The sequence below is a fragment of the Martes martes genome (genome assembly GCF_963455335.1).
Source record: "Martes martes genome assembly, chromosome: 4".
In the NCBI taxonomy this organism is placed as follows: domain Eukaryota; kingdom Metazoa; phylum Chordata; class Mammalia; order Carnivora; family Mustelidae; genus Martes; species Martes martes.
The window spans coordinates 150,739,788-150,763,475 of NC_137891.1; the positions used below are offsets into that span (position 1 = coordinate 150,739,788).

At 34.5% G+C, this 23,688-nt stretch overlaps 1 protein-coding gene across 13 annotated transcripts in view; it reads right to left on the bottom strand.

The window, feature by feature from the left end:
- The window catches only part of OSBPL9 (oxysterol binding protein like 9), a gene marked incomplete at its 5' end in the record, with an annotated part of 170,156 nt that overhangs the window by 34,104 nt on the left and 112,364 nt on the right, over window positions 1-23,688 (bottom strand). For 5 of the 13 annotated variants that reach the window (XM_080802615.1, XM_080802610.1, XM_080802614.1 and 2 more), the window contains 4 exons: window positions 10,155-10,205; window positions 11,090-11,119; window positions 13,314-13,361; window positions 14,137-14,232. In XM_080802615.1, coding sequence (XP_080658741.1) covers window positions 10,155-10,205; window positions 11,090-11,119; window positions 13,314-13,361; window positions 14,137-14,232 — 225 coding nt within the window. Of the gene's footprint in view, window positions 1-585; window positions 625-10,154; window positions 10,206-11,089; window positions 11,120-13,313; window positions 13,362-14,136; window positions 14,233-19,132; window positions 19,202-23,688 lie in introns of all 13 variants that reach the window. The other 8 variants (XM_080802617.1, XM_080802612.1, XM_080802607.1 and 5 more) reach the window with 3 other exon arrangements.

Below are 23,688 nucleotides of genomic sequence, written 5' to 3' on the forward strand. Positions count from 1 at the left end.
AGGAGAGGTTGAACCTAAGGGTAGAGTAAAATGCTGAGGAGGAGGAAAGAATCAGAAAATGGCTGTAAGTGAAAGAATTCATGTTGCAATTTGTCCTAATAAAAACAATATATATACCACAGTAGCAATGACAGTTAACATAACACACAAAATCTAAAAATAAAATAGAAACCGATTAACAATATTAAATAGATTAAGATATGTTTCAATACTGAATCCCTCCCCTTCTGCTTTCATCTGAGAAAAAAAGAAGTTTGACAAGAAATAAAGCATTGTGAGTTATGCCTTAGTCATAAAAGCTGTATTTTCATACCATGATTAACCCCTCATGTTAACACATGCAACGTGATTCAATCTGAACCAACACTTAGAAAAATTTTAACATTACCCCTGCAAATGATTGCTGAAAGATGGCTAACTTTAGAAGCTTAAGGAAAATTGCAAGAATCAACAACAAAAAGCAGTGAGTAGGTGAAAAAAGGAATTTGTGTTGAAAAATGAGAAGAAGTTCAGGCTTCTCCTGACATGACTGGTTATAATGCTCTGCAGAAGTAAAGGGAAAGAAAAAGATTAGATTAAACTTACTATAATTCCATCTGCGTGCTTCTCCGCATTACACTGGTCCTTAAGGAAAAATGTTAAAAATATTAACTTCATTCTTTTACTTAGGTAAGTCCTTGTGTACTTGCTTTCCTATTATGAAAACTTATTTTACTAGTAAGTAACAATGTTAGAAAACTATTTTTTGGCTTCTATTGAGATTATAATTCCATCTGTACATCACTAGCCAAACATAATTCCATCACTGGCTACACAACCACCAGCAGCAGCAGCATGGCAATTGTTTTTCTATATAGGCACTTAATTAAATTCATTATTAATATCCTATGGAACTGTGTAGTCATATCAGTATCAACTATTAACAGCAGATATACTAATTAAGGATTGAAGACCCTGTATATTATACCAAGTACCCGCAACCCCCCAACTCTCTCTACACTTTAAAAGTGTAAGAATCATATATCCTTAAAAACTTGGGATATAAGACATGATTTCCTGTATTCTGGCTACAGGCCCAAGAATTATACTTTTCTAAATAGATGGTTTTTCTTTTAGTAAACATAATCACTGTATCCATGGAATGACATAGGAATTAACTTACTACCTGACAAATATTTTGCATTTATTATTCCAGTTACTCCACCAATAACTCTATAAGGTAGGTGCTATTATTATTCCTATTGGACATTTGAGAATATTGAGACAGAGAGGGGTGGGGAGCGAGGATTCCGATAATCTGGTTTCAGAACTCATGTTCTTAAATATGCTATTTTGCCTTGCTTATCTTAAGGATGTACTTCAGGAAGAAGGTGGTGGAAAGTTATCAACACATATTCATTTCTGTAATTATAATCCAATTATTTGTATTATGTAGATAGTATGTTTAATTTTAAATAAACTGTTTAAAGTTCTAGCTCATACTATCTGGAAATTTCTAAGTTTTAACAGAAACCAATATTTGGTCTTGGTCTTAAACATAATGGCCAAGTTATATCTCATTTATATCTGTAACTTTTTCTTTAACTACTGAGTTTACTCAGAAATATACACATTGAAGGGTCAACCAAGACCGATTTGAAGATTTGGGATTTTTTTTTTTTTTTAAGTGCAGGTACAGAAAAGTATTAACATAGCAGGCCTATCAGCCTGCAAAGCTGACCTTTGGCTAGTGACTAGGAACTTGGATTTCAGGAGGGTCCCCACTACTTTATGTGATAAGACTGGCTCACTGTGCCTAAACTGTTTAAGTAAACAATAGGGTTTATGCTAACAACTACCTTTCCTTCTGGAAGTCTGGAATCTTGGTTAAGTGCTAGGTAGAGATGCTTACATGTCAAGGTCCCAAGAAAAACTGTGGGTGTTGAGTCTTCAAATGAGCTTCTCTAGTAGACAACATTTTACATGCGGGTTTTGTTTTGTTTTGTTTTTTAAGATTTTCTTTGAGACAGATGGAGAGAGGGAGGGAGAAAGAGAGCGAGCATTGGGGGGAGGAGGGATGGAGGGAGAAGGCTAAGCAGACTCCCCACTGAGCAGGGAGCCCATGTGCAGCTTGATCCCAGTACACTTAGATCATGACCAGAGCGGAAGGCAGAGACTTAACCAACTAAGCAACGCACATGCTCCAAAATTTCACATATGTTGTCACAATTTGTTGCTGGTGGAAGTAAGCACAGTCTGAGTCTACTGGGAGAGGAGAGGATACTTGGAAGTTTGTGTCTGGTTTCCTCTGGATTTTGTCCCATGTGTCTTTTCCCTTTGCTGATTTTGCTTTGGATCCTTTGCTTTAATGAAGTACAGCTATGAAAATGACCATACACTGGGTCCTGTGAGTCCTCCAAGCAAATCATCAAAATCATCAAACCTAAAGGTGATCTTGGGAACTTCTGGCACAGTAGGTATCTTTTACATATCCTTGACAATGACTGCATTTTAACTGTGTAATTCATGCTGGGGTTTCCCCCTATTTGAAAAATTAGCTATATATTTAGAATATCCAAAGTTTCAGTTAATTTTTTTTTAAAGATTTTATTTATTTGACAGAAAGAGATCACAAGTAGGCAGAAGAGGCAAGCAGAGAGGGAGGGGGAAGCAGGCTCCCTGCCGAGCAGAGAGCCTGATGTAGGGCTTGATCCCAGGACCCTGGGATCATGACCTGAATCAAAGGCAGAGGCTTTAACCCACTGAGCCACCCAAGCGCCCCTCAGTTAATTCTTAACAGACACAGCTGAAAATAAATTGAGAATTATAGAGAAAGAGAAATTGAAGTTTCTTGCTTAGATGACACATTAATTCTGGCCTTCCCCTATTAATTTCTAAATATTAAATTGCTTTTCCCAAGGGATTGATTTCCTGGAAAGAAATATTATATACTTGTGATAGATTAAATTTTCCAGAAATGGCCCCAGTAAGAGGTAGTGTTCACCCTTACCCTAGAACATAGGGGGGGGCCTTTGTGACTGTCTCTACCAGTAAGTACAGCACAAGTGACTCTGTATTTTCTAAGACTAGGTCATGGAAATGTCACAAATTTTCACCTTGTTTTCTAGGAGCCCAAACCACCATACTGTGACAAAAATTTAAGCAGCTGTAAAGAAGACTATAGGGAGAAGAAGCTAGGCCCCCCACTGCAACTTTTCAGGCATGTGAGTGAGCCACCTTGAAAGGAGATCCTCTAGCCCTGTATCAAGTCATTATAGGTGACATTTCATGACAGAAACAAGTCATGAGGTCTACCCAAACTGCGTATTTGTGAGCAAAATTTAAATGAGTGCTGCTATTTTAAGACACTCAGTTTAGATGGGTTTGCTATGCAGTGATTGATTACCACATTATGTATGTGTATTATCTAAGAAAGCAACCACTTTTAATTCTGGTATAATTTAAAATAAATTTCAATATCTGACAAACTTTTCCCCCAAAATGTTCTCAACTAATAATATATGAGTATATAATAATATATGAGTATTTTAAATCAGGGTTCATTATTTTTTTACTGTTGTGGTCTTTTAAGGCACAATCAAATCAGATTTTGTTCTACTACCTAAAAAGGCTACATTCATCCCCTCCCCACTCCCACTTCCATCTTTCTTTTTAAAAATTGTTTTCTTTTTGTTTTATAAGTATAACAAAAGTGGTCTTTAATCACGGTCAGCTAAAGCTAAATCTCAAGTATTACTGAACTAGAGATCTGACTGAATTCAATATGAATTATGTTAATGAAACAGAAAAGAATGCTATTTCCCACTTAAATTATACTGTATGTTTATCTGGTTATAAATCCCTCATTCCTTAATACAAAGGCTATTCTCTTCTCAAAACATACCAGCATGACTGAGATCTGGAAATATGATAATGAACAAAAACATCAGCTCAACATAATTTGGGAAGACATCTGACCAGGGTACTCCCAGTATTTTTAAAACCATGCCTACCAACAAAATACATACAATATACCCACATCTCTCTAATAACGCAATGCAGTCTAGTTAAAGCTCCCTTAATTATGGACCAATACACTTACTAATTATATGCAAGAAAAAATAAAGACACTAATTCAAGTTTGATGAGATTCAACAGATGACGCTAGGACTGGAAATCTACATGCAGAAAAATAAATCTAGACCCCTACCCTCACACCACAAAGATGAACTCAAAGTGGATCATAAACAAATATGAGCTAAAACGTTAAAACTCTTAGAAGAAAACACAGGAATAAATCTTTGTGATATAGGATTAGGCAATGACTTCTCAGATAAGCCACCAAAGGTACAAGCAATAGAAGACTGATAAACCAGACTTCATAAAAAATAAAAATATGCATGTTTCTCAGGATGCTATCAAGAAAGTAAAAAGACAACCCACAAACTTGAAGAAAAATATGCAAATCATATGTCTGGTAAGGATCTGTATTTAGAAGATATAAAATCACTCCTACAACTCAATGAGATTACAAACAACCCGACTAAAAAATGGGCAAAGAATTTGAATAGACATTTCTCCAAAGATATATGAATGCCTAATAAGCACAAGAAAAAAATATTCAACATCACTATTCCTTAGTTAAAGGCAAATGAAAACCACAAGATACCACTAGAATGGCTACAAGCAAAAAGACAACCACAGGGGTGATTCCATATTCACAAGTTCTGTGGATCCATTATTTATTTATTTTTTATTAATTGAAGTATAGTTGACAATGTTTCATTAGTGTACAACAAAGTGATCTGACAAGTCTATATATTATGCTATGTTTACTGCAAGTGCAACTACCATTTGTCACCATACTATTACAATACCATTGAGTATATTCCCTGTGCTGTATCTTTCATCCCCATGGCTTATTCATTCCGTAACTGAAAGCCTGTACCTCCCATTCCCTTTCACCCACCCATTCTGCCCACTCTCCTCACTTCCCACCCTCTCTGGCAACCACCAGCCATTCTCTCCATTTATGGCTCTGTTTCTGCTTTTGTTGTTCATTTGTTTTGTTTTTCAGAGTCCAAGTTAAGTGAAGCCATATGGTATTTAAATAGAAGCATTATCCAGGTGGATCTGATCTAAGCTCAATGAGCCATTGAAAGTAGAGAGCTTTCCCTGGCCTGCGGCAGAAGAGAAGGTCAGAAATGTAAACCATGAGAAGGATATGATGTACCACTGCTGGCTTTGAAGATGGAGAGTCTGTGCAAGGACCAGAGAGAGGCCTTTAATAGCTGACACTGAGTTCTAGCCAACAACTAGCAAGGAAATGGGGACCTCAGTCCTACAACAAGGACCTAAATTCTGCCAACCTGATTAAGCCTGGAAGTGCATTATTTGCCAGAGCCTCCAGATAGTTCAATCTGTCTAGAACCTTAATTTGGGCCTTAGACTATCCTTAAGCACTGGACCCAGCCCAGTGACTTTAGAGTCTGATCTACAGAACTGTGAGCTTATAGTGATGTTATAAGCCACTAAAAAAAAAAAAAAAAAAAAAAGAATCACAAATATTGGTGAGGATATGGAAAAAATGGAATTGTAACACACTGTGAGAATATAAAATGGTACAGTTTGAAAAGTAGTTTAACCATTTCTGAAAAGGACAGTCACCAGATGAGGCTGTTAATGCCACTGCCATGCATAAAGTTAAAAGAAATGGAAATATACCTCCATACAACACCATTATAATACATTCATTGCAGCATTATTCATTAATAGCCAAAAAAATGGAAACAACCCAAATGTTCATCAACTGATGAATAAACAAAATGTGGTATATCCATTCAATAGACTTTTATTCAGAAATGAAAAGGAATTAAGTCCTGATAGATGCTAAAATATGAATGAGCCTTGAAAACATTATGCTAAGTGAAAGAAGTCAGTCACAAAAGATTACATACTGTGGGATCTTAATTACATGAAATGTCCAGAATTGGCAAATCTAGAAACAGATCAGTGGTTGCCAGGGACTGGAGGAAGAACAGGGGCAAGGGTAACAAGGGAAAGAGGAACAGGGAATGACTACTTAATAGGTACAATGTTTCTTCTTGTGGTGATAAAACTGTACTATAATTTGATTACAGTGATGATTACACAACTTTGTAAATATATCAAAAACCACTGAAATATACACTTTAAATGAGATGTAAATTAACACCAATAAACCCGTTATTTTTTAAAGTCAATGAGAAATTTACAAATACTTATGAAAACAAAAACTCTATGAAGGAAAATGTTCTGGGGAGATAACCTGAAATTCAAAGACAACTTAAATATACAATCTACTGGACCTGTACTGTCCAGTTTGGGAGGTACTAGTCACATGTGGCTATACTGAGCACTTGAAATGTAGCTGGTTCAAAGTGTAAAATACATCCAAGACACCGAAAACTTAGTACAAAAAAAGAATATGAAGTTCCTCGTTAACGAATTTTTATACTGCTTATGTTGAAATGATTTTGGAAATACTGAATCAAATACATTATGAAAATTAATTTCACTTGCTTATATGAGTTGTGGCATAGAGGTCTTCACCTAATCTTGATAAGGAACTGGTCAAGTCCTCTAATGTAGGGGCCTCCCAGATTATTTCCGCTCTTTTCCACCTACCCCACTGTCCTCTGCAGTTTCCCATGAAACACCAGCTGCCTCTATCTATGGTACAAAGAATGAGGTCTTCTGAACTAACAGAACCCACCTGAAAATCCCACTAAGCAAGTGATGCCCAAACTTCGCTGCATATTACAACCACCTGGGAGTTTAAAATCCTAAAGCCTAGGTAACACCTCATAGCTATTACCACACAATGTGTGGGAGTGGGAGCCAGGCATGAGACTTGTTAAAGATCACCAGGTGACTCCAATGGGTAGCAAAGTTTGGGAACTTCTGGTAGTGAGATTAAAATTAAAGAATCAAAAAAAAAAAAAATTAAAGAATCAGAACTGGAAGGGATTTAAAATCCTACCTATACCATGCTGCCTCTAGGAAGCTAATACTAAATAAACTCCAAACTACAAAGGTATTAGATTCGCTATCTTCTTATATCCCTTTGGGATCTCAGGTGGCAATCTCTCGAACTAGCTGTTTTCAGTATTTTATTAACCTGTCAATGAAGGACAGTCTTCCAAAATGACTAGTAATTAATATTATATTACTGACTAGTAATTTATATTATAATTTATATAATTTATATCTATTATATTTATATTAGATAGAAGTTCTGCCGTGTTTACCAAGAGCACAACAGAGAGGTGGCTAAATAAAAAAATATATATATGAAGTGGAAACACTAAATTATGTAACCATTAAAAATTATGCATTAGAAACATCCATTCAAAATTTGTAATTATCAGGCCCCTACTATGTGGCAGGCAACTGTTCCAGGCACTGAGGATACAGTGGTGTTACGCAGTGAATATCTGTGTGTCCCCACACACCTCCGCCAAATTCAGATGAAGCCCTAACTCCCAGGATGCCTGTATTTGGGGATGGGGTCGCTAATGAAGTAAATTATGGTTAAATAAGGTCCTAAAGATGGAGCCCTGACCTAGTAAGTGTCCTCATAAGATACCAGAGCTCTCTCCTCACCTTCTCTCTCCCCACTCTCCCCTCTGTCCCTTCCATCTACTCCCCCCCATCCCTCTCTTTTCTCTGTTATTCTGTGCACACACCAAGGAAAGCCACCTGAGGACATACTGAGAAGGTGGCTATCTACAAGTTAAAAAGGGTCCTCACAGGAAACCAAATTGGCAGGAATCTTGATGTTGAACTCGTAGCCTCCAAAACTGTGAGAAAATAAATTTCTGTTGTTTAAGCCACCCAGTCTATGGTGGTTTGTTACGGCAGCCCAAGCAGACTAATAAAATGGCAAACAAGACAAAGTCCTTAAGGAGATTATAAGTCAGGTTGCAGAGAGACAATAAACAAGATATCCTGTAAATCTGGCTAGTGATGCAAGGCCATGAAGAAAAAAAACACAAATGAGAGATTAGAGATTATTTTAGAGCAGTCAGGAAGGTCTCTTCAAAGAGAATTCACGTGGGCAGAAATATGAATAAAGGGAGGGGGTGAGTCCTGGAAATCTGGGGGAGGTTCCTTCTAGGCAGTGGGGAAACCAAATACAAATCCCTGAAGCAAAAAAATCTGGTCTGTCTGTGGAAAAGAAAACAAGCCAATATTGTTGGAATAGTGTGGATCAAGCGAGGTGAGAGGTGAGAGAGTATGGATGGTTCAAGTGATGTAATTACTCTAAGTAGTTTAGACTGGATTCCAAGTGAGATGGGAAACCATTTAATGGGATAGACTAATAAAGTGGTCTGATTTACATTTAAAGATACAGAGAGAGTTCATATAGAGTACACACATAATTTAAGGGATAGTATTTGAACACAAAAGCCTTAATAAAACTTCCTTCTGGAGAAAACTGAAAAAGCCAAACTCCATTTATTTAATCTTTGTTACCCGTTCTGAAGGACCTTGAAATATAAGTTTATCAAGCTGGGCTAAAATAAACAGAGAGGTAGGAGGTATGGACTAAATAGCAGAAACTTTCAGGAGTGCCTGGCTGGTCAGTCAGTGGAGCATATGGCTCTTGGTATCAGGGTTGTGAGTTCAAGCCCCCATGCTGGGTGTAGAGATTACTTAAAAAATTTTGGAAAAAAAAAATCTTAAAAAAAAATAGTAGAAACTTATGAAAAGGAGTATTAGTAATCTGAATTCTAACTCATTCCAAAAACAGACCACCAAAAATACTCTTGATGGGTAGCTAAAAGGTGAGCTACTGAAAGAGGCTTGGCTGCCTTGTTTTCCAGCTATTTAAAGTATTTTTTTTTTTTTAAGTCTTAAATGACTTGCAGAGGTTATCCAAACCAGTCTAAACACTATCAGCTCCTCTACTTCCTCAGTCTTCAAGAGAAGGCAGTGTTAATCCCTAAAATACCTACCTATTCACAATGAGCAAGAGGTAGTTTACTGGTTATCTATCTATACACTGTAGAGGCTTCTGGGTAATAGTAGGTAACCCACCCACCCATATAATTTCACAGTCAAGAAAAACAAAAACCTTACCACTCCTTTTATGCCTCCAACCCCATCCCCCCTTTAGAATATATTCTGATCCACAAAAGTAGATGAAAAATTTAGACACACACATAGGGAATCATCATAGTGGTAAAAACAAAAACAAATCAAACCTAGAAAGTTCTGACACTTTGGTCTCTAAAGAAAATGACACTGCCCTCCTTTAACTTATATGCTGAATATCCTTCCTATCGAAGCACAAACAGATTATCCTATATGACTGTGTCATTAACAATACTAGGTAAAAAGTGACCATTATCAGGCCAACAAATACAAACAACTGAGTAAGTAAAATAGGCCAGTAATTAAAAATCCATGCAAACATCACTCCCAGTAGTGGCTACTGCCCACCCTCTTCCAGCCGCTGGCTAGAAATACAGAGCTATAGTCAGGTAGCAATAATGGGGGGGAATTTTCTTTATTCTTATTTTCAAACATTAAAATGCTTATTTCTCAAAATACCAAGCAATCAAATCTACATTTAAGCTGAATACACCAAAATTTTTCAGAAAAGCAGGCACAATAACCACAAAATTTTTACTGCACCACAGTAATTCAAAATACATTTTACTGCATGAATAAGAACAGCAAATTAAAGTAGTGGTTCACAAATGTAGTTTAGTACCAGAAAAAAATCTACAATTAAAAATGTATGTCCTTATTATATTCCTTACTATGGATGAGAAAAGGTACTCTTGCTAAAATTTAATTCCTTTTCTCCTAAGAAAAACTTATCTGTGAAAGGTTTTGCAAAGTATGTTCTTGCTCCAAGCAGTGATAATGGATAAAATGGAAGGAAGGGGTGAGTCATTCAAACATACTCCCCTCTCAGTCACACCAGAAATTACCTTATCAAAAACAGGCACATGCTGCTAAGGTAGTATCCAAATACAACAGTTGTTCAATATACCAGTAACCCCACAATACAATTTACTGTAGGAAGGTGTCTATTTCAGAACCAAGTCTCCTGGCTACTAAAAGAAAAATGCCATTATAATTTTTACATCTCATTAAATTAATCAAAAGTAAAATTTACTTACTTTAGCAATCTGCAGCAACACAATGCAGTGTTTAATTGATTCTACCATGCTCTATAAAACAGAATACTGATTTTAGGATCTTGCACCAAATAAAATGGTCATAAGACATTAAAGCTTAAAATACAAAAATAAAAATAAAAAACTAAATATGTTATATATAAAAAATATAAAATTAAATAAAAAATTTAAAAAAATCAGTCCAGATGTACAGGATTTAAGTCTATATGCAAGAAATACCCTCTCTGGATTCCAGTAGGTTCTAATATACTGACTGTGTCAGAGGAAGTTATCATTAGCAATTCTATCATTAAAGAATGCCAAAAAATTGTTAATTTGTATTGAATAACATTCTAAATGGTTTTTCATCACTTCAAACAGAAAAAAATGTGAGTATGATTAATGTCCAAATTCTTACATCAATAGCAAGGAATCCCAGTGTAAATTTCTAAAACATCTATATAAGACTTCTATGGAATTATGAAGAGTAAAGAATCCTATCACAATACTGGTGAAACTAGAATACTACTACTTTGCCTGTTTTTAAAACTGCTCTTGTCAAAATACAAACCTTATTAGTAGCCTATTATATAAGGTGAGAAGGTCAGTACATCAGAAAACTTGAATCACAATATATTTTAATTATAAGATTATTCATGGATGACATTTTTTATCCAAGGATCTTAAGACAAGTAAGACCAGAAACAGATAAAATGGTACATGAAGTGAATTTTAATTAGAAGGATTATTCAAGTCCTTTTAATTCTTTTAGAAAATAACAAAATTCTTAAACACCCTTGTAAAAATTTATAAAAATTAAAATCTCAACTGCTCTTATTAATAGAGCAATTTATTAATTTAGCAGCAGCTTAAAATAGAAGTAACATTTTAAAGCACTTTCTAATGCAAAGCCAGAGTTTACCAAACACATAACTTACATTTGTTGTCTCTTTGAGAGTTTCAATTTTCTATGAAAAATGAAAAGTTTAAAGAAATAATGAGAAGCACAAAGAAGTATCATTGCTGTTTTATACTAGTCATTTAAAGAATTTTACCCTTCTCCCACTCCCCCTGCTTGTGTTCCCTCTCTCACTGTGTACACTCTCTCTGTGAAAGAAATAAAATCTTAAAAAATAAAAAAAATAAAAGGGTGCCTGGGTGGCTCAGTCATGATCCCAGAGTCCTGGGATGGAGCCCTGCATTGGGCTCCCTGCTCGGTGGTGGGAAGCCTGTTTCTACCTCTCCAGCTGCCCCTGCTTGTGCTCTCTCTCTTTTTGTCAAATAAATAAACTCCTTAAAAAAAGAAAAAAAGAAATACAGAATTTACCAAAATGCACTCATTACTCTAAGCAAGTGCAGGCAAGGTGGAAAGGGAGTATTTTGTTATACTTTTTAAAAAACTTAAACAATTAAAAAAATTTGTTTTAAATTTACTCATTTGAGAAGGATACAGAAACAGAGACAGAGCACAAGCAGGGTTGGAAAGGGAGAGGAGAGAAGGAGAAGTAGACTCCCCGCTCAGCTGGGAGCCAGACTTGGGACTTGATCAGAAAACCTGGAGATCATGACCTGAGCAGATGCTTAACCATCTGAGCCACCTAGGTACCCCCAAAACTTAAAACATTTAAATAAAAAATTAAAACATTTTATGGAGTACATCCCCAAGATTCATATGATTCAAGATTTCTAAGAATAACAAAAAACATTATTCCTTATTTGAAAAAATGTTGTCTTTTTTATAGACTATGTGATTTTAAAACACGTGTTCTACGCAGTGATTTGAAGGGGCACCTGTGCCCCCATGTTTATAGCAGCAATGTCCATGATAGCCAAAATATGGGAAAAGCCCAGACATCCATCAACAGATGAATGGACAAAGAAGTGGTGCCTATACACAATGGAGTATTACTCAGCCATCAAAAAGAATGAAATACTACCATTTGCAATGACACGGATGGAGCTATAGTGTATTATACTAAGCAAAATCAGTCGTCAGAGAAAAGACAAATATTCTATGATTTCACTGATATGTAGAATTTAAGAAACAAAGCTGATGAACATAAGGGAATGGAAGGAAAAATAAAGTAAGATGTAAACAGGGAGAGAAACCATAAGAGACTTTTAACTATAGGAAACAAACTTGAGGGTTGCTGGAGGATAGACGGGTGGGAGGATGGCACAACTGGGTGATGGGCATTAAGGAGGGCACTTGATAAAATGAGCATTGGGTATTATATGCAACTGATAGATAATCTCTAAATTCTACCTCAGAAACTAATAATACACTGTATGTTAATTAAATTGAATTGAAATAAACAAATGAACACTTGTTTTAGAATCACCTTAAACTTTGTCTAGTTGTTTAAAAATGAGATGGAACCAAATTCCAAAACTAAGAATGGAAGGGGAGTTAAACATGAGTTAATACAGGTACTATTACCAAGTGTAAAAGAGCCAAATGCAAAGCTATGGTCAAAAGAAATGCAAATAAAGAAATGATACTGCATCAGGAAATGTAATCAAGGAGGAAAAAATGTTAACTAGAAAAAAGAAAACTACTCAAACTACAAAGTAATTATCAGAAATTCAAGGGTGGGGGGCAGTAGCGGGATCATACTTAAAGCATCACTCAGGGGCACCTGGCTGGCTTAGTCAGTAGAGCATACAACTCTTGATCTCAGGGTTGTGAGTCTGAGCCCCAAGTTGGGTATAGAGATGGCTTAAAAATGAAATCTTTAAAAAAAAAAAAAAAAGCAACACTAATTTTGTTTCCTCATCTGTGGCTTCTTGTTTATTCAGCAAATTCTTGCCGATTGGTCTATTACTATCTAAAGGGACCACATACCATTTTAATAAAATAACTATCTTCAGTATTAAAAACCTCAAGAAGAAAGAACTTACTCCCAAGAAGGTGGTACTTACAAAAAAGGCATATTAAAATTTTGTACATTACCCTTTTGTTTGTGAAACCATAACAGAAATTCACCAGAAAACTCCCCCATGAATCCTATATGGCAGTACTATCATACCATATTATATGGTACTAGCGTACCATATAATAGTACTATTATAGTAGCCAAACACTGAGGTCCTTCTGTTACTTCTCTAAAAGGCTCTTGGTTTTAAAGCAGTTTAAGGCAAAATAATGACAAGAGAACTTACCTTTCTCTGTTCATCATCTTTGCAGTTTTGAAGTTTGTCATCAAAAAGCTACAGGATTAAAAAGAAAACGATTATAGTATCAAGCCATTTTATTATATTGTATACATTTACTAATCATAGAAAAGCAAACTTCAGTTCTTAAATACATTTCTTCCAGGGATGATCTATATGTATTTTTAAAATAACATGTGTTTTTTTCAAGGGACTGTATCAAGTCCAATTCTACTGAATTATTTTAAACAGTTAAGATCAACTACTCTGGTAAAATTACAAACAAAAGATAACAGACAACTTAACAGAACTTAAAATCAACTGAAACCTAAATTCTTTCGGCTTTGTCATCCTAGTTTATCAATACTCCATTTCCTTCCCAAGACTTTTTGCTTATAATTAACTCTAAAGTAGGAATTGAAGGAGACAATTTCATCAATGATAAATGAAGTAGAGGAATCACCTCCTCCAATGCCCTAACTCCCCAAAATGGAAAAATCAAGGCCTCAGAAATTGAACCACATTAAAATTTAGCAGTTTCACAAAATTTTAAAACAGTATGAATCTAATCTTATTTTCTTCTAATTAGGTCTAAATATTTACTTTTTTAATAATCAAAAAAGTACATTATATATACATACTATTTATCAATATAATCAAAGGCAAAGATCTTTGAGTAAGTGACCCAGATCTTTTAATAAGTCAGTTTTAAAAATTGCTGAAGAACCATATAGGGGTTGTAAATTAACATCAGATCATTTTTTACACTAAAAATCAAGCCTGGTAACACTTACTGCTTTATACCAATTCAGTATATAAACTAATGCCATACCTTTAATTGTTCTATCAGGATTTGTAGGTAAGCATCAGCCTCTGTAAGTTTCTTATCGAAGTCTTGGACACTAGGAACAAATCCTGAATCCAAACCCTAGAGAAAAAGAAAATTTGTAATAAATCTATGAAGACCCAGGCAATGTTTAATAGTACAGAAGATACTTCATCCTTCATACATGACATTTTAATTTTTAAAGTAAAAATAGTACTTTTACATAAATAATAGGTATATTTAAACTCTCTAAATTCTCCAAGAATAGTGATAAATCTATCTCATGAACTTCTAGCTCTGTTCCCTTATCAAACGTGTGCTGCTTCTTAAATCAGGACTGACCTTGCTCTTCATTCACTTTGTTCTCTCCCCCAAAATGACTCCCCGTGACCTCCAGACCAACAGTAATTTAGCTGAAGGACCTATATTACCACCTAGATTACCTCCTTTTTTTTTTTTTACCTCCACTTTTTGTTTGATTCTTCCAGTCCTTTAATCTTAACTTCATACTCTATTTAGTTCTCCTATTCCCCAACCCACCTCATTAGCTCTGACACTTTCTCTTCTTCCCTTATTAAAAGAAATAAGGACCTCAAAATTATCACCTCTTCTAAGAAGAGGGCCCTCTCTCTAAGCGAAAGTGATGCTTACCTTAATCAAGTTTCCTACTCACATTCACCCTTGGCATGAACACTACACTCTGGACATGGTGTAAATGTTTATTTATTTAAGGAGCCCATTTATTTCTAAGTTGAACAGTCCAGCATTTGCATGTCCTACTTTTTGTATACTAAAAATTTTAAACTTCAAGAGCATGGGATTCCTGTTTAAACTTTACTCAAAAACAAAACAAAAACAAAAACAAAAACACAAAAAAACCCCACCTGAGTTCTTAATCATATCTGAAAAACACATCAATCCTGGGTGTAAAAGACAAAAAGCTGGAGTCTGAATAAGACTACCAGCTTGCATATCTGCATGCCCAAATGTCATACAATTAAATAGGGACATAAAATAAGGTTCATGAACTACTATGTCACAATCCCAAACCAACCGCATTCTGTACTGAATGGATAAAACACAGTAGTTCAACATACCATACTTGATCTTTACTTGTTGGCCAACACCTACTGATCATCTTCACATCTCCCATTTTAGTAAATGGAGGCCAGAGTTCATTGTATGTTACACCAATACCTCATCTTTGCACAATACTTTATTATTAAAGCACTTTTACAGCCATTATCTCAAACACCAGATTAAGACCACATAGTATTATGGAAAACAACAATGGGTTGGCAAGCCTGGTTTGTAACTGCAGCTCAGCCACTAACAAGATACTGTGTCTCTCTAAGCTGCTGTTCTCTTACCTGCCAAATACAGTCATCCTCCACATACTATTTTTTTTCACATACTATTATTAATGTGGCAGCTACTACCTCTGCTAAAGACTGCAATTACTAACACTATCAATTACTACTATTACTATCTATTGTTGCTCTTGCCAAACTAAAATTCAAATTCTGAATCAGAACAGGAAAAAAAACCGTAGGTTTTATCAGACCATGAGAAAATCAACTTTAAATTCAAAAGCAGTAAAATGGCCTTTTCCACATACATGTAAAGAAACTACTTGAAATGAGCATTGAAAAATCCCTTCCCCCCCCCCAAAAAAAAGAAAAAAAAAAAAAAGAAAAATCCCTTCCCAATGAGATGCCATGAATAAAAACAAAGTTGAAGAAAAATCATAATAAACAACATATGTAATAAAACTGTGGTTAAATATCTTCATTTTTAAGGGTAACCAAAAAAAGTTCTATTAAAAACATTTACTATATGAAGTATAATAATAAAAGATGTGGAAAAAGAAGAATAAATCCATTACATTTTAGATATACTATAGTACTGTATTACAAAAGAAGGGAGTGAGTTCCTTCCATGTTACTGTACCACAGAAAAAACTGGAACTGCTTGACTTAGTTTTTGTTTTGTTTCACACAGTAATTTAACATAATTATTAATAACTACAAGATCCAGTTAAGATCTGTAAAATATATTGTTGGGCTTGCTAAATATCAAAAAGTTCAATGGCATATTCATAAACGAATTAAGAGGTGAAGCATCTAAATAAGAAAAAGTGATTTTTAAGAATTTTCCCTCTTTTGAATCCATTTAGAACTAGCTACCACTATAAAAATATAATTAACATATCCTTTTGAACAAATCTATCTCATTAAAAACTCTCCCATAAATAAATGGAAACATAATTAATTACTGAGCTCTAAAACCTATCCAAATTAATTCTTAAAAAACAACCCTTTGATGTTGCTATAATCCTAGCACCTCACCCTGGCTCTCTTCTCAGACCTACCTCTAGATAGACTTCCACAACATTTCCTTTTATTTTAGAATAAACTCCACACATAACATCCTAGTCAAAGATCTACTCACAAAATCATTTTTATGTAACGTATAAAAGGTGGTTTATAACTAGAGTTGTTAGCATAAAATCCCAGAACTGGCCTAAACTCCCTTGTACAGTAACCCATACATCTTTGGTTAAGAAAGAAAATCTATATATGTTGCCCCAACTGCAATCAATAAAATAACATGCACAAATTTATCAATAACATGGACAACTGATAGAAATTAAACTGTTTTCTCAACCTTATAAGAATGCACACAAAAAGAAAATGCAAATTTTTGCTACATATTATGACTTACAGTACACAGAAACAAAGCAATCTAGTCCAACCTCCCTCTCAAAGAAGTTTCTAGTTTTCACTTGAGTAACTCAACAGACAAGGGACTCATTACCTCCTAACATACACTATTTCATAAAAATTCCCTTGAAGTCATAACTATTCCTCTTTCAATATTACAATATAAAATCCTACACTTACTCGTGTCCTTTTAAATGGAGTTTTGTTTTAAAACAAATCAGAATACAGTCCTTTACACCATTTTGAGAGTGTGGTCTTCTTTGTAAAGAACTCTGAACAGAGCAGATCCTTTAAGACAGGGTGTGACTTCATACTTCTAACTGGGACATCTTGTAGACTTAGGTTGGAAGTTAAGCAGATGCACATTCTCCGTCACTCATTCAATACTACAACCTCCAGGGCTGGCTCAGCCTTGAATAAATGTATGTGGTACTAATTGCTGTGTCTGACAACTGTTGATGAAGTGATATAGTCATCCCCATGACCTCTCACTCCTCTCCCCTAGATTTCTCTTGCTTTTCTGCTCTCTTTCTCCTCCACTTTGTCTACTCCCTCACTCCCCTCTTCATGTCCTTCTTTCTTTTTTTGTCCATGTTCTTTGTGGACACTTTGTGACCGAAGTGGTTATGTTGCCCTTTTGGCATTCAGGACCAAAGAGGTTGCTGCTCCCTAATTTACTATACTGATGAGCCACAGTTCTCATTTGATGACTTCTGTGTGAATTCATTTAAAGTTTAGGTTAAACACAACTATTACAGAGAAATAAAGGCAACCGTTCTGCAGTGTAAAAAAAGTTAAATTAGAATAGAAATTAAACCTAATCTATAAATTAAATAAATCCATAAAATTAGAAATCTATGTAAAAGAAAAAAATTATGTGGCAAATATACTGAAAACAAAATAGTCCCTAGTATTCAAGGATACTTTGCTAATAAAGAAAGATAAAGTACATTTTCAAAAATTATTTTTATTAACATATATTATTTGCCCCAGGGGTACAGGTCTGTGAATCATCAGGCTTACACATTTCACAGCATTCACCATAGCACATACCCTCCCCAATGTCCGTAACACAACCACCCTCTTCCTACTCCCCCAGCCCCCAGCAACCCTCAGTAACGTACATTTTTAAAGTCAAGAAGAACAACACATGATTCTACATAAGCCAGGACCTATGTATCCAGTTTAAAATATATAAAGAGAAACATCTGACCCAACTTCAAAAATATCATCTAGACTGGTAGAAGAATATCAAACTGCCTCAAAGCTGTATATGAGTACCTCCTACTATCTTTCTAATACTTACATTGAAGAGCATCACTTCTCTTCTCAGAAGTCACTTCAAAACTAACAAATGTCAGCAAAATTAAATGAATTCCTATTAATGACTTTAGTTGGGACATTAAATACTATTTATATATATACATATAACCAAATGCTTCACCTCCATTTAAAAAAAGACTATTGCAAGGATGCCCTTAAAACTGTCTGAAATACGTATGAATTGTAGCTGCTTCGCAGAGGTCCTTTTTTAGTACAGCAGTACAGGAGGCAATTTTTGAGGCAGGGAGTAAGAGCTTTTAAGGTAATTCCTGGTGACAGAGGAAGAGTAATGAACAGTGGAGGTAAAGGTGGTAAAAGGTGGCTTAAGGTCTTGCTGAGATCAGAATCAGGAAATAAGAAAATCATGAGTAATTTGAGGAACTGAGGAGAATAACAGAACAGGAAGGGCTATGGCTGAATAACAACACTGTAAAAAGAAATTAACAAATGAGTAATATTTTCCTACCAAATCTTACTTTACAACAAAAATGTAAAGGACTAAGTACCCTGTATTCAGTTTCTTCTCTTATACAGGAAAAAAATAGTATATAGTAAAAATATGTTGCAAAGGAGAAAAGGAAAATAGAGAAATTAGTCCATGTAATTCTCACAAGAAAGTTCAGAATAACAAGAACACAGAATTTAAGTTATCAGTAGAACCATAAAGGGGAGTAACAGCTTAAAAATTTAACAAAAGAAAAACACCAAAGAAATAAGCCTCCTAATGAAAAATAAACAACATGAATCCAGGCAAAAGTAGATGATTTTTAAAAATTAGCAAAACACATACCCTATAATTAAAATAATGAAAACTTTGCAGAAATGTTTTTTGATTAAAATGCAGGAGTATTTGGAAAGTTTATGTTCACAATTAGCAATTTGAGATGACATACATCACAGATATGCTTTCATCCAATGAAAGAAGTATAGAGCATACTTACAATTGAATCACTTACAATTATTTTTGAAAATTCAAGAACTGGAGAGATACCAGAAGACTGGAAAAAAGCAAGTGTGGTACTGATCTTCCATAAAAGTAAGGAAAAGAGAGAATAGAAAGTTACTTTACCATGCTTTGAGTCTGACATCAATAATTAAGTAAAGGAATACTAAGAGAAAAATCTCTAACTGTTCAGAGGAAAAGTAGGTACATGAGCAGCAAATGGTAAGTTAAAAAAAAATATTATGCCAAACTTAATGGCTTTTCTGTTCCTTAGAAATTTGTTAGCAAATTAAGTTTTTTGAGAAATGATATCATTTGTCTCCTTACCAAATGACTTATAAGTTGGTTTAATGATGAAAAAAGTATATTAACGAAACCAGAAATATTAATGAGATCACAATTTTATGTGGAGTATACTCATCTGTTATTTCCTGGGATTACTGAAAGTTTAGAAACATTTATAATTTATAATCCCTATTGTCTCTGTGGTTTAACCACTTCAGCTAAAGGAAGAACAGGATTTAGAGGTCTAGGGAATTTCTCAGGGCAAGAATTTCTATTTTTAATCCTAAAGAATACTCAACTCATTCAACTTCAATTCATTTGAAGTGAAGATTACCAATTTGAAACTGTCAACAAAATTGAGCCCATTACTACATGCCTTCTTTCACTATAACTTCATGCTATTTTCCATTTAAGTTAATGTTCTGATAATCTAAGGCTCCAAATCAGGTTCTCCTTTATCATCATGGTGGCTATAGTTATCTTACCAGCATGCTAGGTACCCCCAAGAATATCCTAAAAGGAAAGGTCTTTTTCTGTAGTTCTAAGCGAACAGTTCTAATACCATGGATTCACCATGGATGCACCTTATATACTGAAAAAATTTTGAGAGTATTAGATTCTCTGCAAGACACTTTTTTTAAGTTTTCTCATTTGATTATGACAAGACAGTAAGGTACACAGACATTAACCCTATTTTATAAGCATTTACCCGAATCATGAAGTGGGGGTTTTCTTTAATTGGGATTTCAAACTATTCCTTTGATTTCAATCCATTACACTTTTCTCTTAAATCACAGTAATATCTGAAAAGAATTCATGGCATAAGAGCACTAAAATGTAATCTAAAAACTGCCTGAAGGAGCTTGATGTAGTTAAAATGAGCACAGCTTTAAGGTCAGACTGATTCAGTTTTAAATCCTGAATCTACAACTTCCTAACCTATATGCTCTGGCCAAGCTACTTTCTCCACCACCATTTTCTCATCTAGGAATGGGAATAACAAACCACTCAAAGGTTGTTGACAGATGAAAGAATATGTGTAAAGTAACACAAGAGTAAGTTTTCTACTTCCTCTTCATAATTTGTAATCATAAATAACCAGAATTCACTACTGCATCTCCCGGCCCTAAAGTAGTGCCTAATATAAAGAGAGCACTCAATGACTGATGGATTAAAAACAAAATTGACTAATAACCAGATAATGCCATAAAACAATTTTAAGAGATCCATAATCAATAAAAGGATATAAGCATAAGTTAAATTGTACAGTGTTCCTTTAAAAATGGAAAACAGGAACTTGATAAACTCTGAAGATAATAAATAGTAATAAAAAGGGGATGAGCAATATACAACTCATAAAATAACAGTTCTAGAAAACAGATTAGAAAAAAAATTCCATATGAAATTTTCAGAAAAAGACAGAAAAAGAAATTTAGAAAAGGTAAACTATACTGAACTATTAACTTGATAACAAAGGGCCAACAATATAAGGAAAAATCCTTTTCTGCAATAAAATAAACTGATTTTTGAAGGTACATCAACTCTTCAAAAATAGAATCACTTTTACCTTTAAATTTTAAAAAAATGGTTTATGCATAGTATTAAGTTCCTGTTTAAAAAACATAAATACTACAAATCTGAGTTGCTCATATAGTTGGGAAAGAGAGTTACTTTGTCAAACAGGAATCAGATACAGATATCAGTGTCAAAATTCATGAACTTAAATCATTAACTCTAGCACAACTGCTTATTCTTCATGATCTCTTGATCCAATACTGACACTATTATGTAACCTTTTGACTTACAGAATACTAATATAGATTCCATGAAGTGATTTGGTTACTCAAACAACTGTACAAAAAAGGTTTGCGATTTGCACCATTTTCTATTTTTAAATCACTGATAGCTTGTCTTTCCAAAAGACTCAATTTATTTTAAAAAGTCATATAAAAAGTCTTGTCAAAATACAAATAAAACAAATAAAAACCTTAAGTTTATGAATAGCATAACCATATACCCTAGTTTGCCTGGGGTCATCAATGTTTATGCCTATTGTCGGAGAAAAGAAGCAGCCTCCCTCACTCTCAAAAGTGCTCCCCTTTGGACAATAAATTATATGGGCTCCTTCTCCATAAAAGATGTAACTAGCCTTTTAGAGATGTAAATGTCTAGAAGGCACGTAAGATTGCCTCTGAAGTGTCAGAATGCAGCAACAAATTACTTAAAAAATTATTTTAAATGAAACGTTAAGTTTATAGGCTCTGAATGTCTAAAGCCAATCATAGAAAAAAGCTCCACCAGAATTCAATGAATATTAACTGGGTGCTTACATTAAGGTAAATGGACACATGAATAATATAGAAGCTACATTTTTTTAGTTATTTTATTTATACACACAACTCGCTCAAATAAAATGCAAGAAACAAAACACATGACACATATTAATACTGGGAACTGGGATTAAAGAAGGGGGGCATGTGAGACAGGGACTCTTGTAATTTTTTCTCTATACATTCACTTGTCTGATTTTTAAAAGTATACAGTTATTTTAATTCATAAGCTATTATAAAAATATTTGGAAACTGAAGTTTATAAATATTTTTCAAAAGTCTTATAACTGTTTGAGCTTGCAAGATCAATCAGCTTCATGCTCTTAAAATTATCTACAAAATCCTAAAATGTCTTGAGAGTAAATTTGGCAATACAGCTGCTCAGGTACACCTTTCCAAGCAAAATGTAGCATAACAAATTTGTAACATCATTTACAGATAAAAAGCACAAACTTGGGGGAAAAAAAACACTAAAAAATTAGCAATCAACACTACATTGGAATAAATGCCAAAACGAAAAAAAGCCAGTAAAATGAAGCAGAATACCTAACTTTTTTTCTACATCCTTCCTGCCAATAACATAATAGTGATTCAACATTCAAGAAAGCAAACTCATAAAAAACAACTACATCACTCCCTCTTAACAAAGCACTCCGTGACCATGTGGTGCTGGCAATCAGCTAAAGCTTTTCTTTTCACCCACTTGGTTGGTCAGGCTACCGGACACATCTTTCTTAAAAGTCACAGGTTAACTTATTCCACGATCTATATAAGCTCTGAGTGACTTACTACAATGGGATGGAAAAATACACATTCTTCCTCTCTCCAACTCCAAATTATTACCTAACATTCAGTTTAATAGCATTCTGGAAAGCAAAGAAGTCTCACTACTATTAAGGATCCACCAAAAATAAAGTTTTAGATAAATACCAGAGATTTACTCCAAGCATACTAGGAGAAACTCATATTCAAACATATGAATCCTAAAACTAAGTATTTTAGTAGGACAGGTTTTGAAAGAACCGCAGAATTCTCTTAGTTAGCATAAAAGCTGTTAAAATTTTGATTGTGAACTGTTTTAAAAAACAAAACTTGGTATATTCCTCTGACAAACCTGGATCTCTCTGTATAGCAAAATAGAACACACTGAAAATTAAACACCCGAAGGGAGCTAAATGATGGAACTAGTCAGACCAACAGACAGTACTAAAAGCTTAGGTCTCACAGAAACCAAACAAACAAAATAAAACAAAAACAACGCTGAATTGAAAAGGATACTCTAATTGGTTTGACACTTACCCCTTCAAAATTATATATGTCAAAAACAGTTTCTGTGTATCTGATTTTAGCTGTCAGTGAACATTACACAGAAGGAACAGGCTGAGTTTTTGCTAAACTGTTAAAAGTATAATATAGGGACACCTGGGTGGCTCAGTCGGTTGACCATCAGACTCTTGATTTTGGCTTAGGTCATGATCTCAGGTTGTGAGAAAGTCAGGCTCTATGCTGGGTATGGAGCCTGCTTGAGATTCTCTCTCCCTCTCCCTCTGCCACCTCCACCAGAGTGTACATAAAATTACCCTAGTTTTGTTTAATTTTGGTCAGTAATCTACAAAGATGGTTTAAACCTAACTAGAATATATCAGGGCAGGACTTAGTGTTGTTCTCAACTGTATCCCCAAGGCCAGTGCTTGTTTTGTAGTAAGTGCTCAATGAAAATTTTGTAAATTAATGAATTAAGGAATTCTGAAATGTGCCTACCTGCTAGCATTTAAGCATAATCAAAGAAATTATAATTGAGTGTATTCATGAAAAAAGGATAAACAACTCATCTACTCTAAAGGATTTATTATATTACAAGTACAGATGCTGACTTTCTTACGGCCTATTAAAAATTTTTAAGTAAAAAAAGAAATCAAGTAAAAGGTAGGATACTATATTATACAGGCAGTAC